We start from the raw sequence: 19,536 nt of genomic DNA, 5'->3' as shown, positions 1-19,536 counted from the left end.
GGGATTGTTTTCTGGACGACATAACAAATTTCCGTAAATAGGAGGGAATTTAAGAAGGTGCATGCAGTGGGATAAATTTAAACGGAGAGGAAGCAATGGCAGATTTTTTGGTCAGCTGTGGATATGATCGTCTATAGCTGTCACCTGGAAACGAATCACTGCAAAAACAGCAGCAGAAGTCAAAAACAGAACGGATGCGGAAAAAAAGTCAGTTTGCCTCTTTTGAGAAAGCAGAACTTCCTCCTTTATTCTGGGAAAGACCTTCCCTTATTAAAATTGACACCTATTTTCAGGACTTTCCAAATCCGCCCACCCAGCTAAAACAATTACTCTTTTTTAATCCCACTACAGTATGACACTGTTTGCGCCAAACAGATCGCAATCAGTTTCCCCACTTGTACAATTCATTTGATTTAGCTGAGAAGCGCTCTCCTCATGTGTTGGCCGTCTGCTGCTTCTTATTATGACAATTCTCTTTTATCCAAATCCAGCCGGCGTTCAATGCCTTTATTGTGCATTGTTTAAATCTGCCGAAAGAACAGAACGCAAATTCGGCACATAAATGTCACACTACAATATGACTCAGTGCATTTCATATTCTTTTTGTTTTTACATTTGATTATTCCCATGACACTTATTTAGCGAGGCATACTACAACAAAAATACTTTTTTTCAGACTGATTTCAGAATTTTAGATATGATAATATCCTGTTTTAGTCACAGAAATATGCAAAAATCACAAAATAAGAAGAAAAAATTAAAAAGGGACAGTTTGACGAAACATCAATATTTAAATCACACCTAATCAGGTTGCGCGTATTTTAGTTTAGTAAGATGTAGCGTGCATTCTTTTGTCAGAGTATTCATTTTCGTCCTTTAACAAATGGAATGAACGCAGGCATGCGATGGCCAATGAGTGAGCCGTGATGAAAGAGAAGGAAAATCTCAGAAGTCTGCAGTTCCTCTCTGCCAGAGCAGCGGTAAGAGTCCAGGCAGCCAGCTGACAGCACGCCAACATAATCGTGAAGGACTGATTTTAATATTATGATGGGAAAACAGCGGGGCTCTGGCAAGCGCTCTGCGCTATTAAGAAACAGAAGGTAGTCTTTAATTTAAACATGATATATGGAAAAGCCAGTAAGGAAGAGAGACATGGAACTTTATAAATTGCCACATCTCAGTCTAACTTGATTCGAAAAAGCATGTAACTGCCGAAAACTGATTTTACTTTCTGCAAATTTCTAGACAAATAACAGTGGCAAACATGACATGCTATTTATGTAACATACATGACATGTGAAATAAGTCTAAGCGTAGCAGGAGATCACGCTCTGTCAACGCATATTTCAATTTGGGGTGGACGCTTGTTCCTGACAAACTGAAAATTAAGATGTCACTGGAATGTAGAATTTGTATTAATATTTCAAAGCTGTTTTACATGCAAGACTTCTGTCAGGGGCTTCAGGACCCTTGTAGGTCTATTCTGGAAAGCAGTGAATAAAAAATAACAATGCTAAATGTAAAAAAATAAAATAAATAAAATAATTTTAATTCAATTTTATTTTAATTTTGTGCATACTTACCAATTTATATAAGAGAGGAAAAACACTTCATAAAAACATAAAATTTGTCTTTATATTCAGTCTATGCTACCGTTCAAAAGTTTGGTGTCAGTAAGATTGTTTTAGTGTTTTTCAAAGAGGTCTCTTATGATCACCAAAGATGAATTTATTTAATCAAAAATACAGTAAAAACAGTAATATTATGAAATAAAAAGAACCATTTCTATTTGAATATATTTTACAATTTATTCCTGTCATGGCAAAGCTGAATTTTAATCAGCCATTACCTCAGTCTTCAGTGTCACATGATCCTTTAGAAATCATTCTAATATGCTGGTTTGCTGCTCAAGAAACATTATCAATGTTAAAAATAGTTGTATTACATAATAGTTTTATAGCACTCTTTTTCTGCATTTTTTATGCAGTTAAATAGAAAATAAGTATAAAAAAAATAATAATAAAAAAATATATATAAATCTTTTGTAACCATGTTATAATCATTAATGTCAATTTTATTTAAGCTAATGTCAAGTTAACAACTTTGCATATCGGTGGGCTTATGAAGCATTAATAAATTTAATTTTTGATTTCAAGGACAAAATCTGGGCGAAGTATCAAAACTAGCTTAGAATCACAGACCTAAACTATAAAGTGGGCCCCAAAAATAATTTATTTTAAAGAACACATTCATGCAAATGTTTTAAGGGGACACTATATGATAAAAGTAATGCATGTATGTGGCTCTGAGTGGCTCTGTAGGAGAGAGACAGAGGCAGTGGGGTGTCTGATACTGACTGATATGTGGAGCAGGCAGGATCCTAGCAGTTCGTACAGGCCCGTGTCGCACCGAGAACAGCTCCTGCGCCTCCCCATTCAGCTGCAGAGAGAAGAAACAAACAGGAAAACTTAAAAGACCATGGACAGTGATGTTAGAGAGATAAACTCAGTTCAAAGACACAGAAAAGAGGACAGTGGGTGTGTGAATGTAGTGATTCATAAACTCTGAAGGTGCGTATGGGTTTGTACCGGAGCCAAATCACAAAGGTTATCAGGCCAAAGACAAAAAGGGATCCATAAAATTATACTTTAGAATAGACGGGGCTCCAACATTTTATCGTTTATTTGTACATCAGCTAACACGTTAGATTCGAAAGCGTTGACACAGAGTGTGTGACTGAGAAACACCCATGACGAATGCCCTAAATACTGTGGCATCCGTTTGGAACATTAACAGACATAAAAGTACTTGACTGTAAATCACACAATGCTCTGTTTGGTCTGCAGCGGCTGTGATGTGGTTTGATAATGAGTCACCCAACAACTAGAAGATAAACATCAGGCATCTGTGGACAAACCAAAGCAATAAGACACAAAAAAAAAAAAAAAAAAAAAACACTGCCATGTAATGTTATCTGGCCTTCGGATATGAACGGAAAACGGATGAAAGCCGCAACACTCAATACTATCATTGACGAACATGTTCTTAAATGACACTTGTGCTGTTTTCAAAGCTAAAGTATGTTTTTCATAGTTTAAATTATCCTACCCCAGTTTAACGGAACAATTCACCCAAAAATGAAAATCATTGTTGAATCACTTACTCATCCTCATATTGTTCCAAACCCTGTATGACTTTGTTTTTTCAGTGGAACACAAAAGGAGAAATTAAGAATTTTGAGGCTATTATCTTCCATATAATGAATGTGAATGAGCACTGGGGCTGTCAAGCTCCAAAATGACAAAAAAAAAAAGCTCCACTGACATTTCATAAAAGTGTTAAATATGACTCATTCCATGCCTTCTGAAGTCATAAAGTAACAGATTTGTGTCAAGAACAGATAGAAATTTAAGTTATTCAAACTTTGATCTTGGAGAAGTAGAGGTGGGAAATACTGACATTCAATTCACAAACTAATCATTCTTTTGAATTGGATCTTTTCAAAGAATTGATTCATCCAGTTCATAACAGCGATCTGAATTATTTATTCACAGTGATTTGCAGTATTGGGGAAAGTTACTTTTAAAAATAATGCATTACAATATTGCGTTACTCCCTAAAAAAGTAATTAATTCTGTTACTTAGTTACTTTTTATGAAAAGTAATGTGTTACATTACTTTTGCATTACTTTTTTCTCAGCTGGGCTGGCAGCACAGCTGAAAGGTTTGTTTGAGCTGCGCTCTCTACTGTACAGGCGTAAATATGAATTTCCTGCAGCCTGAGGCTTATTCATTTCACTTTTGATGTGTGTTCATAAAAATTAACTAACTTTAGTTTTTCTCAACAAGGGGACAGGAGAGCTGTCAGTCAATAAATGGGAAAACAAAGTAACTTGCATTACTTATTTGAAAAAGTAACTCCGATATTTTGTTGTAAATTTAAAAGTAATGTGTTACTTACTAGTTGCGTGAAAAAAGATCCGGTCACAGGTGTTAACATCTCATATATATCATATATATATATATATATATATGTTTTTTTTTGTTTGTTTGTTTTTTTTTGGGGGGGGGGGGGGGGGGTAAAGTACCCCTTTATTATGAATATCCAGTTATAAGTAAGGCACTAGTAGTAGGTTGATTTCCCTGAAAAGTGACTTGTGGCTCTGTGCTATTGTTTGAGCATTCAGCACTGGCTTAGCCAGTGGTGTGGTTTTGTGAAGATGCCATTTGGGGGCAAAAATGTGGTTGTGAGAAATCAAAGAACAATGGGGGGCAAACAAAGAAAGATTTGTTCACAGAGCAGGACAAATCAAGGAAAACTGACAGAAACAAACTTCTCATGAAGGAAGGAGGGTGAGCCAACAACTAAACCACAAAACTAAAGCTACCATGTACCCCGTCAACGTGCTCCCGCCCCCCAAAAAAAAAACAAGGACATGACCGTGACTAACTAGCACAGGCTGATATCCAGCACATAGAACGAACAGCTACATTTGATGGACTTGGACTGTAATATCAATACAAACAAAAATCAAATTAGTCTTAATCACGTCATTCTCATTCCGACACTGTAATAAGCTGCTGGAAATCCAGATCTGTGAAACCAAAGCTGGGAGTGGCATATCACATCGCAAGGGTGGAAATATTTTGAAATCCTACAGCCTTTTATTCGAGCTTTTTGTTTTAAGAATTAAGCCCTGAATGTGCGTCTCTATGTGCGTTAAATTACAGAAACGTCCTTTATCACATTACTGGACATAATCCATGTGTCTCAAGCAGATAAGCCCACAGAGGATGATCGCTCTTTTTGCACAATTAGTAGCTTTTTTGAATGCAGGATCAGTCATGTTTTTATTAAAAGAGCTCGGTGCAGACTTTGGAGCTGCCAAGTGGGAGATTAATATGGCATCTACAGCACGGCACATTTGATGTGAGAGAGAGAGAGACAGAAGGGGACAAAACAAGAGAGAGAGGTAATGCACGCGGGCCACCACAAAACAAAACCCCCAGCTGGCAAATGGGGCAGAGGAATAATGGAATTTAGCGGATTGTGAGGTTTACATTAATGCGACTGTCATTGTGCATTACCAGACTGCTCATCCTCGCTTTACACGGCTTTAGTGATGGCATCCATCACCAACCTCTCAGCTATTACATTACTATTTATCACAGCAATATGCAAAATTGAGGCTTCTTGGTTGTTTTTCCGTCTTGTAGTTTTTAATTTAATTTACATGGATGCAGTGTAGAAAATGAGTTTTGTTAATCTCCAGCCACTCAATGTGATGGAATTCTGCGAATCAGAGTGAATAAACAGCATCTGGAGCTGAGAGAGCTTTGTTTATATTCTTAGAAAGCAGAGAGCATCTGAAAGCAGAGCAGACCGAGGACAATGCCCCACATTAGGCAAGAATGTGACAACGTCTTGGTCTCCTGGCCTGCTGGTATATGATATGATAGCAATTTTAAATACGAACTTCTGATCTGCTTCCTAAAATACACTGCAACAACCTAAGTATTTAAAATGTTCAACACAATTATCTTTTTCTTTCTGTGAAGGGAATGGAATATTTCATCTGAGAAAAAGAAACCCTAAAAAACCCTATTAAATATTCCAAGATCCAATTCAATATCTACACTCTGAGAAAAAAAAAAAAAAAAAAAAGTAATATACCGTAAAACAATGCATTCTGGGTAATATTATTTGTCATTTTTGAGAAAGTAGCTTATAGGTTACTTTCTCAAAAATGGCAAATAATATTACCCAGAATGCACTGTTTTTACAGTATATTACTGTTTCAATGGAAAACAGTATTTTACTGTGTAAATGTTTAATTTTTTTACAGCTATTTTTTTAGAGTGTAGAGAGCAGGCGACCAACGTAATGCATTTTATACATAAAACAATACTAACTAAGATGTAAACAAAATGGGTATAATTAAAGGCTTAAAAATAATATTTAAAAACAGAAAACGTGCATGACAAGCACACAATATTGGCACAATATTGTCTAATTATTCAAATTATATATTAAAATGTAAGCCTATACTAATAAGCAGATAATTGCTTTTCATGTTAAGGCAAGTCATCATCATTTATACTATTTTCTCTAAATTAACTCAAAATAAAGCTAAATAAACAGTAAAAACTAAAATCAATCGTATTAAATGCAGCAGGTGAATTTAGACATAACATGTACAGAATGAAAAACATATTCATTATAAGATTTGCTAAAGATTATGTTTAACAATTATTTTGTGCTTTTAAAGTGATTTTTTTAATTAAGGGATTTTAAAGATCAAATTTTAAAATCAAATAAATACCTAATATCGACTGATGCCATTATATTAAAAAATAAATAAATCTTGTTGAACACAAATTGATCTGGGATAGAAGAAAGTATTTAAACACCTAAAAATTATACATATGACCCTTTACTTATTGCATAAACCAGGCAAAACCCTTTCAAACAGTGAAATGCAATGGGCTGCTTTAATAACAACACCAGAGCAGACACCTCCAATGTACTGCATGTCATCCCTTTACTCCAACACCACTTCAATTAGTCCCATCTAATCTTCCTGCTATCTCCTGCAAGCCAGCAACACCTCCATCAAAGATTCCGCTCCACCGAGATGCTAATGCACAGGAACGCAGAAATGTACCATGGCTAGTGCCACTCCTGCTCCTCCCTTCAACGCCATTACAGAAGGTGTCGCCTCAGCAACTGTCACGAACACTTTGCAGGCAGCTCGCTGCCAGACAGTGTGACTCTTTCAACACTTTCACAAAAAGTGCGAGATTAATTCTTGTGGAGAATAGTGAGCTCATGTCTGTGATGATGCTCAAATGCATCCAAATTCATGACATAAAGAAGTGCAATTCTTTCCTGAGATGATAACTGTCATGACATTTCTAAAAGAGCCAGGGTGAAAAAGAAATCACATCACTTGATAGATATCTTGATCTCTATTACCATATGAGAAACCTTTAATATCGAAATGCTGACATTTGACATTTGATTCAGAACTCTTCACATCATTAACCCAAAATCTCTATTCTTCTAGGACACAGCCTTACCTTTGTCTATGGCGGCACCAAGTGGTGAAAAAGAGTAATAGCATTACACAAAAACTAAACGACAGCAAGTCAGCAATACCAAGCTAGTCAAAAAGATCAATCTTAAGGTCCTCTGTGAGTCAAATTTGAGTTAACATAAAACTTGAATACAAAATTGGATAAAAAGATGGTAAATTTCTCTATTCACTTCCAAAATGAAGGACAAATAATACAGTTTACACCAGGTTGTATGAAGTAGAAAAAAAGTCAGTACTGGATTTACCACTGATCTTCACTGTCTACACTATCATTGTCTCCAAAATGAATGATTTCTGGGTGGTTTGCCAATGCAAAACATTGTCAGTGTGAACATCCCCTTAAAGCGATAGTTAGCAAAAGAACACTGGAACAACTTAAGGGTGAGTAAATGATGACAGAATTTTCATTTTTGGGTGAACTATCCCTTTAAGGCAGCCATACAGAAAAACTGGTCAGGAGAAAAATACGCTGGTTGTGTCCAAAATCACATACTCTCTGAGTAAGTAAATTTTTTTCTTTTCTTTTTTTTTTTTAAAGTATGTTCTTTTTAGTAGGAATGTGTGTAGTATGAATGCAATCCGTACATACTACATTTGTCATGTGACCAACAGTGATGCATCACTTCACTACTATTCACAACCCTCATGGATAGCAATGTGTCCACTGCGTGTGCATTTCAGAATCTCGCAGGTAGTAGTAGGTCATCCGGGTACTTTTTGGCCTACAGTTCAAATAATGTGAATTCGGACATACATATACTTTTTTTCATCAAGTATGCATATTCGGATGCAGGCAGATAGACGGTTTAAAATGTACTCACTGATATGCTCCAAATCTGCATTCCATCGGTGTAGCCAATCATCAAGCAGAGAGGCGGGTCAGTGCCGCTGCCATGCATCTCTTGGAACTCTGGTAGGCGGGCCACATCTGGACACAGGACAAGAAACACTCGTCAGCGTAACAGAAATGAAACAGAAGTAAAACAGCAAGTAAACCACAAAGTTTTCACATAAGTGTTAAACAAAGCAATAAACAAACAAGATGCAGATGATCGTAACAATGGAATACTTCAATAATGATTCAAAAGTTGGTGAAATATATCATCTTTCTGACTGACACTGTTTATTCCTCAGATGAAAGGGAAAAAGTAAAAGCAAAGCTCATGGCTGGGTTGTCAATACAAGTCTTATACAGTTAAGCAAGATGTGCCATTTGTTAAGCAAGATGTGTCACTTGTGTGCTAGGCTATATATATATATATATATATATATATATTGGGGTGGGACGGTTCAGATTTCTCACGGTTCGGTTTGTATCACGATTTTAGTGTCACGGTTTCAGTACAGTTCGGTGCTATGTTCAGTAAAAAAAATAGGACAATTGTCAAATAAATACAAAGAAAATAAAAACAAATAATCTAACTACAAGAAATGGCACAAATAAATACATGAGAGCTAAGATACAAATAAAATAAACAATGCTTTACAGGTTTTTCAGGTATCTAACAGCTTTCAGGTACAGAAATTGAATAAAGTAATCAAATATAAAATTACACTGCATATAAACTTCTTTGAATAGTTAAATAAAGATGAAACATTATTGAAGTTACAAAAGCTATTCAGTCAAGAGTGATTTCTTCGTCTTTTGTCGTTTGATTAACATTAAAAACATAGAGCAGGAATATTGGACTGCTGTCCGTTTAAGACATAATTCAACGACTCAGTACACTGATACACATGCTTTGTCTGTCTCGTTTTTCTCCTAAGACATAACCTACTATGTTTGTTAGGATACTCGCTAAGATGGGCATGTTGACATAATTTTTGTGTGAATCTGTCCGTTTAGGTGCAAGACTTGAAAGAGATTTTGCGCGAGAGTATTTGCGCGCTCTGACGCGGCTCTCCATGTACGCGCTTCGGATGAGCGCACACACAAATCTCCTCACAGCGCGCGCGAGTTCTCTTTCGCGTCTTACGGATGTTTAAATTGGCAAGGTTTAAATGTGTTTAGTTTAAACACAGATAGCAATGTGAGCTGTTCAGGTCTCCCCTGCGCTCGGGTCGCGCGCTATCAACAACCGGGTGATGGTGGTTATAGAGCTTTCGGCACGTCATTGAACATTTGTTTACAACGAGTGACTGTTTTGTCCATGTTCTTTTGATCATCGCTGTTATAACGTATTGGGAAACTAGAATGCATATCCATCGACTGAAACATACATTAGCCAAATCCGTCTGTCTGTTTTGCACGTTGTTTTCAACAAACCATATTATAGATGTGTCGTCAGATTTAGCGTGCAAGCGCGTGCCCTTGCGTGTTTTTACAGCGAACCGTCCCACCCCTAATATATATATATATATATATATATATATATATATATAGAACCCCAAACTTTTTAAATGGAAGTGTACGTTGGAAATGTTTCTTCGACTGGGTAAAAACACAGTATCAAACTTTGGTGGCTTGCCTTAAAAATAAATAAAAATGGATCACAATACTTGGGCCCTAAGACCCAATGTGTTTATATGCAGAATGCATCAATTTATTGAATACATGCAAAACAAAATATCTTTTCCACAATATCTAAAACAAAAATAAAATAAACTTACCATTGATGTCTGTTTTTTCAAAACGGACCCAAACTATCTTTTCTTTTTCATCATTTGGAGGTGTCCCAGTGTATGCCTAAAATTTCAAAGATGGTGATAGAAACATGCATTACAAAAAGGCTAAATATTTTCAAAACAAATCGTTCTTGCTCTCACTATCAATCAATTTGTTATCTAAACTTTTAAATGCTCTCAACAGTTTTACAACAGAAATATACTGATACCTTGAATTGTCCATGGATCAACATGTCATGTACGTTAAATTACAACAAGAAAAAATTTAAATCTCCATGTTTGTACACAAAAAAAGCCATAAAGAAAGCATTTACCTGAGGGACTACATCCTGCAAGAACGTAACTACGCTCTCCATGTATGACTGTTCTCTGCAAAAGAGTAAACCCAACTGTCAACAAAAAAAACATCCACACAAGAGGAGACCAGACAATACCAAAAAACTTGATCAGCAATGAAATATTTTGTCCCTTTTTTGTTTGTGACATCTTAATATTTACAATAATGAACATTTGGTTGCCTTTACAAATTCAAAAACACTGAAATTTCATTCACTAATGATTCATTATGCTCTTACGTTGCAGCCTGTGCTCGAACCACAACCCCACCAGCACAGCGGCTCGGTCTGCGCGGGGAGTCAGACGCCATGGCCAACCACTCAGTATCCTGCTGGACCAGAGTATGAGAAGATAAGGTCATGATTTTCACATGATCATTACTCTAAACATCACTGCAGAGATGCCTCACTTTTAAGTACTGATCATTCTGATCTCTATTACCCTAAATTTCAACATAAGTAATAGGTTAGAAATGATAACTACATCACTACAGGTCATCCACCTTGCAGGAGGATGTAAACAAATAAAGCACAGATGTGCCTGGATCAGTTTAATCTGCACCATAGGCACATTCCTATTAAGTATTGATCCTTTAAATGATCTATAACACAGACTAGTTCAGACAACAGACATCTGCGCGAGATAAAAGAAAACACTCTGAAGCAAGATTTACTAGTAAGCAAACTATAGGACCCTTTATTACCACCATAACTATGTGAGTAACTCTTGATTTAGTTACATTTTAATATAAATTTAACATCATTTATTGTGAGAAAGAAAGGTCAAGAGTGTGTCTGAGAAATAACAGCTGTCGGTTATGTCAGTACAAAAGACATTTCATCATATCAACTATCTCCACAGTTTGTCTGTTAGCTTAGCCAGTACCGCTATCTGTCATCATAAAGCTTCAAAGACAATAAACTGAGCAATGACAATGACTTATATGACTTCCTGAAAGAAATACATATAAAAGGTATGACAGAAATGTACAGGTGAATGTTTAATGAAGAGACATTTGTACTAACCCAAGGTTTTGTGTTTTGAATTCGGATCAACAGAGGTCCTCACAAAACGCCACAGTGAAGCTGACATGCAGCGGAAACAACAGATGCTTCAGCCAATCGGAGGTGAGCGTCGTAGACGAGTAGCCAATAGACTTACGACAGAGGCGGGCATGTAGTCATTTCTGACCAATCGGGGATGGCAGCAGCTGTTTAGGTTTTTTTTGTTCTCTGAACGATTCTGACGCGTCGTTAAAATTAACATTCACATCATGGTGGAGTGTTATATAAATCAAGGCTTATTTGGTTCGCGATCTTACGAGCATTTCCACATTTTAAAATGCGCACAGCAGCCTGAATATCGTGTGCATGTTACATCACGTCACGCTGATGTGTTTATTTACATCGAAGTATCGCGTGATGATCACCAGCCGAGCTACTTCGCTCAACCTCGGCTTTTTTCGGAAAAACGAATATTTAGACGTAGGGAAACTATGAATGGATGTTGTGTTTCTCAACTTCTAAGCATGACTTAAAATTATTTGAACTAGTAATATTAGAACAACTTAAGATGGTATCATGTAAACTAAAATCCTATTTCTTGTTTTAATTTGTCCCCTCGACAACGTTGTTTTTATTAACGAACATAGTTTTTTGTTGTAAAAACTTTTTATTGACCTGTTTAGCATAGCAGCACCTTCAGTTTAGAATGACAATTTCTCCCATTAGAGAAAAAAAAACAACGTTAATGAAATACTTGGAAACATTAAAATAAGCATAATGTTTAAAATCCATAATGCATAATTCATCAAATTCATGCTTGCATATAACATTAACATTAAACCTTATGACAGAGGGTTAAGACACCAGTGAACACTACACATGACGTTCTTGTTCAGTAAAACCATGTACAAAAAAAAAAAACTATAGCATTGATCCCAAGTAGATGAACAATTTTTGAAACAGGTGACATGTAAGCTGCAGGGAAATATCTTCTCAGAAGATACGGTTTCTTTTTTTGGTCATTTTTCCCCACAATCTTCCCATCTTCCACAAAGACTGCACAAATTCAACTTAAAGTGCAAAAATCCCTAGTTGACCAATCATGCCTACCTGACAGACCTGAAGCATAACAAAATTGGACACATAATGGAGGAAAAACTAAAACTCATTTAAAATCTAACAAAACGTTTTCTTTTCATTAGTCTTCAAAATAGTAAAACATACATAAAACACACTGAAATTTGAGTGTCGTGAATGGAAGTGAGTGATTTTTCTTTTGACATTGTTACTTGCTTCAGGATTTGGTTTCTCAGTAGCTTATATGAACTATATGAATAATGTCTGACTGTCCAGCGTGAATGTACAGATTGGATTGTAATAGGACCACGAATGTCAGCAAACACATACAGTAGTCTTCCCATGCTGCTGAATCAGCGTCTGGACATTTTCAGACTGTTTCTGACCACTGTCTCCACCATCGCTCCTCGCAGAGGACTGTACGCTCGGTTTCTGTGAGGATGTACATAAGGACTCTTTAAGAGGGGACTGGGACAAACTAAGACGGGGTTTCTTCAGCACAGGTGAGGAGGAATCCTCTAGCACCCATTTGCCTGTAGGCACTCTATCACAATTGGCCTCATTTTCCAGTGAGTCATTACAAGGCAGGTCCTCACAGTTTGTAAGGCTTTCAGGAGATGATTCAAATATCGTGCTTGTGTCACAGCTGCCATTTTTCTTCTCTGGGATGTGCTGTACTTGAGTGTCAGGAACCTAAAAAAGAAGGAACTACATATGAAACTTGAGTGTGGTGTTATTTTTAATCTTAATCTACACTGCTGTTTTATTGTCAAATAGAAAATCATAAACATTCCTAACCTGAGTCGGCAAAGAGTCAGTGCAAGATTCGGGAACAGAGCCACACTTTGGTCCCTGTAGATTATACACAATCTCATAAGGTGGCAAGCACTCACTGGATGTCCCGAACGGCTCCAAACAGATAACAATGGCACTGGTATTATCAGCACGGAGCATGCGTTGACGCCATCTCAGTAAGGCATGGTTCACAAGCAGAACGGCATTTGAAACATTATCCTTTTGGTTCTTCGCCTGTTGGAATAAACATTTAGGTAAGTGAATGTTTCTAAAAGACAATAACATTTCTTGAAGCATCATTTTACATTATTCACCTTGGCATTGTCATTGTCCTGACAAATAGACACAGCCTCCTGCGGTGATACCATGTTCCATAACCCATCACTGCCTAAGATGATGTAACGGTGCTGCTTTAAATCTAGCTTGATAACAGCAGTATCAGGCTCTGGTGACACTACAAACTCTCCGCTGTAGAAGTCGTAACTCCACAGATCACCTGAAGACACATTCATGCACATTACATTACTGGATATGTACAATAACAAACAAAAAAACATATGTAAAAATCAGTTGCATTTGGACACATTTATTCAGTTAAGTTTTGACTTGCATTGCAAGGTCTATAAAACCTAGGTAGGTCTAACAGTAGTATTATTCAGGTAAGAAATACTACACAAATTGTACAATAACACTGCATATTCTTCACTGTATAAATTAAATATGGATTAGTCCTTGTTAAAGCTAAAAGTTATTCAGTTAAAGGGATAGTTCACCCAAAAAATGAAAATTCTGTTACTCACCCTCATGTCGTTCCAAACCCATAAGACTTTCGTTCATCTTCAGAAGACAAATTTTTTTGATGAAATCTGAGAGCTTTCTCTCCCTCCACTTTGACACTTCAATAAGTTCATAAAAAGACTGTAAAACTAATCCATATGAATTGAGTGGTTTAGTCCAAATTTTCTGAATAGACACGATCACTTTATATGATGAACAGATTAATTTAGTCTTTTACTCACTGAAAAAACATTCATCAGCACACACATCAGTTGTGGTAAACGGAAGATCAAGCATGTTTGCTTGACATGCGAGAACCGATGAGGTTCATTCTTGTGTTACGCAGCATGTTTGAGCATCCGCAAGAACCAATGAGGTTCATTCTCCTGTGTTATGCAGCACGTTTGAGCTTCTGCAAGAACCAGTGAGGTTCATTCTTGTGTTATGCAGCACATTTGAGCTTCCGCAAGAACCAATGAGGTTCATTCTCCTGTGTTACGCAGCACATTTGAGCTTCTGCAAGAACCAATGAGGTTCATTCTTGTGTGTTACAAAGCACATTTGAGATTCCAGAATAGGCTTGTTCTCGTGCATCACACAGGTTAGGTTGAGCTTCTGTTTATGTTTACTGATCAATGTTTATATGTGAATAAAAGTCTAAATTCAATCTATTCATCATATGAAGCAACTGAGTCTCTTCACAAAATTTGGACTAAACTGCTCAATTCATATGGATTATTTTTACGATCTTTTTATGAACTTTTTGAAGCGTTAAAGTGTCAGTTGCGTAGCTTTCTATGGAGGGACAGAAAGTTCTCAGATTTCATCAAAAATATCTTCATTTTTGTTTGGAAGATGAACAAGTCTTACAGGTTTGGAACGTCATGAGGGTGAGTAATTAATGACAGAATTTTCATATTTGGGGTGAACTATCCCTTTAAGAGTAGTGAGCGATTCTCTTTTTCTTTTGTTGTTTGATTAACATTAAGAACATCGGTCCTGGAGAGCCACAGTCCTGCAGAGTTTTGCTTCAACCCTAATCCAACACACCTGAACAAGCTAATCAAGGTCTGAAGGGTTACTAGAAAGCTACAGGCAGGTGAGTTTTTATCAGGGTTGGAGCTAAACTCTGCAGGACTGTAGCTCTCCAGGACCAGAGTTTGCCACTCCAGCCTCAGGCCATCACAGTCCTTTTGTCGAGCTCTGACAACCTTGCTAAACCTCTAATCAGCCAGTGTTGCAATTCCACATTCTGTTTGTTGTTGCTAAAGAACAGAGTTTATCATGGTGGCATGTTGCAATTTGTAGGGCCGTACACAGTCTCTGCTGACTTGTCAGATGCATTGAAACTCACTCAACATTGTCACTGTTTTTCCAAAAATGACCTTGTGTTACAAAATAGCTTAACTCTTTTGTGCACCTTACCAAGAGCTCGGGCCACAGCCAAAAATGGGATCTGATCGATGACGGTGCTCCTTCTCACTGGCCCATTGTGGGTGAGTCTGGGTCTCTTCCACACAACCCTATTGACTCCAGACTTTTTAATGACACTAGAGGAGAGATGTGTCAATGATCAGTTGTGGGTTCCACCATAGTTAAAGTTTAATACACAAAAAACTGCTAACCAAAGATATCCATAACTCTACCTAAAACTAAGCCTGACCTCAAATAAAACTTATTCACTAGTTAAACATTACCCTAAGCCGTTACAAAAAAAAAAAAAAAGATAGGGAAGACACTAATATTGGCCATTGGATGTTGGTCTGTATCGTGTTGATATGTTCTTTTAGACTAAAAGACAAAGAAAGCTTGTGATTAGATTATGTAAATGAGAACAAGTACCAGAGCAATGAGAGCGTGTCTGGTAATGTCCCAATTTTAAAGCTCTGGTTGCATAAACAAAAACCAGTCAGACCACTGCAGACACACAGGGTTGAAGTTTGTGTTTTCCTGATCAGTGTTGACATAAAACAAAAGGATGATGATGGTTACATGTTCAGGTTAACCCACAAAGAGGACAGCACGAAAGTCTACCATCAAATCACTAAATAATCTCTTCCAACTGTGTAACTAACACATCCCTCCACACATCTTTTACCAAAAGCAGAAGCTACCAAATGTGTGTGAATACAGTTTAAGTTTGTGAATATAGTTTGTGTGATTAGTTTGTGTGACTAACTGTTTGAATGAACAAATCACCTGCCACCGAGCCCCTCTATTCTCTCCCTTTCCTTCGGGAGGTCAGGTTTATGGTCCTGCGTAATTTCCACGGCTCGAATCAACTCGTCAGAGGGGTGATCCTGCACCCCCAACACTACTGCTGAGTCCCCGACGTGGGCAACATACATACGGTCACGTCGTATTACGACAATACTTGCAGTTGTGCCCGATGTGCTAGGAAGTCCTGTAACCGTCTTTGGCCATTCCGCTATAAGAAAGCAGATTATAATAAACAGATTAGATTTTTCAAAATAGATCAGTGACGACTTAAAGGGCTAGTTCACCCAAAAATGAAAATTCTGTCATGTATTACTCACCCTCATGCCGTTCCAGACCCGTAAGAACTTTGTTAATCTTCGGAACACAAATTAAGATATTTTTGATGAAATCCGATGGCTCAGTGAGGCCTGCATAGCCAGCAATGACATTTCCTCTATCAAGATCCATTAATGTACTAAAAACATATTTAAATCAGTTCATGTGAGTACAGTGGTTCAATATTAATATTATAAAGCGACGAGAATATTTTTGGTGCGCCAAAAAAAACAAAATAACGACTTATTTAGTGATGGCCGATTTCAAAACACTGCGTCAGGAAGCTTTGGAGCATTATGAATCAGCGTGTCGAATCAGCAGTTCGGCGCACCAAAGTCACGTGATTTCAGCAGTTTGGCGGTTTGACATGCGATCCAAATCATGATTCGACACGCTGATTCATAATGCTCCGAAGCAGTGTTTTGAAATCAGCCATCACTATATAAGTCGTTATTTTGTTTTTTTGGCGCACCAAAAATATTCTCGCCGCTTTATAATATTAATATTGAACCACTGTACTCACATGAACTGATTTAAATATGTTTTTAGTTCATTTATGGATCTTGAGAGAGGAAATTTCATTGCTGGCTATGGAGGCCTCACTGAGCCATTTTATTTCAACAAAAATTTCTTAATTTGTGTTCCGAAGATTAACAAAGGTCTTACGGGTGTGGAACGGCATGAGGGTGAGTAATACATGACATTATTTTCATTTTTGGGTGAACTAACCCTTTAATCTTTGTGTTTAAAACAGATAGTAAAATTCTGTCATAGATGTGGAAGAAAAAGGGGAAATTTGTCCACTGTGTTTTTTTAATGTAATGACAAGTGCATGGAGACCAGGGGCAGCCATGCTAGACATTCGGCTTCAACTCTTCATGTTCCATGTAAGTAAATCGTTCAGGTTTGAAATGATGAGGGTAAATAAATGATGAACATTTCTGGTTTAAATCCTTTTAATGCAGAAACAATGACATGTTAATCAATTTTACAATTGGTCATACAATAATTAAGGTCATACAATCACTCTGAACTCTGCTGTTAACTTGGCGCACCTGGCCTGAAGTTAACTTCCGGTATGTGTTTGTTGAACGGGTCTGGTAGGAACTTTGTCGCATTTAAGTTTGGCCAAGTAACGGTTCTTTTCTTCTACCGGTAACCTAAAAATAATAATGGCTAGACATAGTTTTAACTTGCTAGCTAATGTAATTTACTTATTTATTTTGCTTGCTATTAGAAATAATCTACTCTAGGCCCTGTCCCAAATGGCACCCTAAACACTCGCGGTCTTCCTACGAGTCCGCACTTTCGTAACGTAATGCCGCTTTGACTGTCGGGAAGATTTCACCAGTGCGGGCTCGGCAAAAGTGCGCATCGAGGGCGAATATCGACAGCAAAGGGGGTGCTCGCGAGCACCCTTCTGAGACCTAAAATTGACAAATGGGACACTCTACGATCTCGTGGACTTAACGGACACACGCACGCGGCAGCCGTTTTAACTCCACAAGATCGAAAGTGCTATGAAATGTGCCATTTGGGACAGGGCCTAGAGGGACTCTGTTATTGATTTTTTTTTTTTTTTTTTTTTTTTTTTTTGTGGAAGTCTACCGGAAGTTAAGTTTGGGCCACAAAACATTTATGTTGTTGCCGTTGAAACCGTCTATATTGATTTTCTTGTATTTTCTAGATGTGCCTTTATGTTTGTTTATGTAATAAATAGGTATATAATATGTAAAAACATTTATTGTTTTTATTATCAGTAGTGGTATTGCATGACACGCTAGTCATGTGTTGTAATCATGTGGCGCCCATGAGGGGGCGACCCGCTCCATGTAGACAGAGTTTTATTTGTTTTTTGTTTTTTTTACAAGACTCAAATAAAACTAGACTTCATATCATGTGAGTGTACGTTATTTAAATTATATTTCTTAAAACATCCGTTTTAAGATTTTTAATCAGCAGAAAATTACTACGTGCATCTAGAAAACTAACACCAGTTTGCAGCTGTCAGGAGTGTTGAGTTGTGTTTTCTGTAAGCATAATACTATTCTGATGTGCTGCCACTCAGGTTCAGATGTGGATTAGTTGTTCGGTGTGACCTCCAAGGGTTGTGCAACTTCTTTTGGCGGGATGCATCATGCATCTGATGTTGCAACCCTCATTCAAAATTATCATCTGCTCTGACTCTCTCCCTTGCACGTCCCTAAAATGGCAGGGACTTCACAAAGCATCGTTAAACGAGAACATATGTATATGTAACGTTCAATTTCAGAACTTACGTAATTTCTTCCACATGGCATGGTGACAAGAGATGAATCCCTTTCGCAAAGCCGCGCACACCTCGTCGTCGTCTTTTGACCAAAAGCCTCTTTGTTTTTTGATGTGGTCCCACAGATGGTCGCGAGCAAAGCGCGCGGCGTCCGGACCCCCGTGTCCGTCGAACACGGCGAACATAGCCACAGCCCGCGGACCAGGGGTGTGTTTGGACGAGCGAGACGAGGGCATCGACGCCTGCTGAAGAGTAGAACTAGGCTCATCATTTTGAACATACGTAACAGTGATAGATCCAGGAATGGATTCTTGGATTGAAGCGTCGGGGTTTTGGTCTTTTGCTGGTGCCTCGATCTCGCCACGTTCGGCGGCGTCCAGTTCATCCTCACTCGGCTCATCCTCCTGCTTCATCGTCATTAAGTCCTCCATGTATTTCCTACCGCCTTGGTCATAATAAATACTGGCTCGACATGAAAATATCCCATCCATGTTTTGATCGGACAGAAAGGCCGATAGAAGAGCAGCGTTTAATGCTTAGGCAGGACTCAGGCCGGGTGCGCGCTTTCCTCTTTGTTTACCTTCGATGTTGTGGGCATGCGCAGAGCCACTATGGTAATTCACGGGTCGCTGGAAGCCTTTATTTGACCTTTGATTTGATGGAGAAGGGCCATTGAGAATAATAAACATCTATATATCTACATTATCTTAATGAAGTTAGTAAATATAGTATGACAAGCATGAAACACAGTATTATCACATCACACACACATCTTTTAATGAAATATTAATTACATTTGATTACATTTCTTTGTATTCCAGAACCTGTATTGCAGTAGTTTTGACATGGGTAATATGTTTTTGTTTTGACTTTTCAGTCTCTCTTATATGGGTTGGGATGGGTGATGGCTGCACACACACACACACACATACATAAGGAGTCCTTGCTCTTACTTGTCTCAAAGGTAAAAGCAATAGTGAGTTATCTTGAAAATCAAGAAAGACCAGAGCTTATTGTGATG

The 19,536-nt window shown here is 37.7% G+C and overlaps 2 protein-coding genes across 11 annotated transcripts in view; both read right to left on the bottom strand.

Moving 5' to 3' along the window:
* The window catches only part of bcas3 (BCAS3 microtubule associated cell migration factor), a 261,158-nt gene extending 249,728 nt beyond the window's left edge, over positions 1–11,430 (bottom strand). For 2 of the 10 annotated variants that reach the window (XM_051863579.1, XM_051863588.1), the window contains exons 1-6: positions 11,084–11,429; positions 10,298–10,386; positions 10,037–10,091; positions 9,708–9,783; positions 7,919–8,025; positions 2,358–2,439 (exon numbers count right to left, since the gene is read on the bottom strand). In XM_051863579.1, the coding sequence (XP_051719539.1) occupies positions 2,358–2,439; positions 7,919–8,025; positions 9,708–9,783; positions 10,037–10,091; positions 10,298–10,368 (391 nt within the window). In that variant the 5' untranslated portion in view covers positions 10,369–10,386; positions 11,084–11,429. Of the gene's footprint in view, positions 1–2,357; positions 2,440–7,918; positions 8,026–9,707; positions 9,784–10,036; positions 10,092–10,297; positions 10,390–11,083 lie in introns of all 10 variants that reach the window. The other 8 variants (XM_051863585.1, XM_051863589.1, XM_051863582.1 and 5 more) reach the window with 7 other exon arrangements.
* Positions 11,431–11,706: 276 nt separating this feature from the next.
* On the bottom strand, positions 11,707–19,324 carry ppm1da (protein phosphatase, Mg2+/Mn2+ dependent, 1Da). The gene is made up of 6 exons (XM_051863595.1): positions 18,526–19,324; positions 15,911–16,139; positions 15,137–15,261; positions 13,249–13,430; positions 12,938–13,168; positions 11,707–12,832 (listed from the first exon to the last, which is right to left on the bottom strand). Exons 1-6 carry the CDS (start codon positions 19,004–19,006, stop codon positions 12,455–12,457), a joined length of 1,626 nt encoding a protein of 541 aa, XP_051719555.1. The 5' UTR covers positions 19,007–19,324; the 3' UTR covers positions 11,707–12,454.
* Between the last annotated feature and the right edge of the window lie 212 nt (positions 19,325–19,536).

This window comes from Ctenopharyngodon idella, chromosome 15, assembly GCF_019924925.1.
Source record: "Ctenopharyngodon idella isolate HZGC_01 chromosome 15, HZGC01, whole genome shotgun sequence".
In the NCBI taxonomy this organism is placed as follows: domain Eukaryota; kingdom Metazoa; phylum Chordata; class Actinopteri; order Cypriniformes; family Xenocyprididae; genus Ctenopharyngodon; species Ctenopharyngodon idella.
Note: the sequence above shows the minus strand (reverse complement) of the source record. Positions and strands in the feature narration are given on the sequence as shown.

Coding starts and splice junctions, on each gene's coding strand:
- ppm1da (XM_051863595.1), bottom strand. CDS start 19,006: ATGGATGGGATATTTTCATGTCGAGCCAGTATTTATTATGACCAAGGC. Junction 15,262..15,910: donor ATAGAGGGGCTCGGTGGCAG/GTGATTTGTTCA, acceptor TCTCTCCTCTAG/TGTCATTAAAAAGTCTGGAG. Junction 12,833..12,937: donor CTGACTCTTTGCCGACTCAG/GTTAGGAATGTT, acceptor CTTCTTTTTTAG/GTTCCTGACACTCAAGTACA.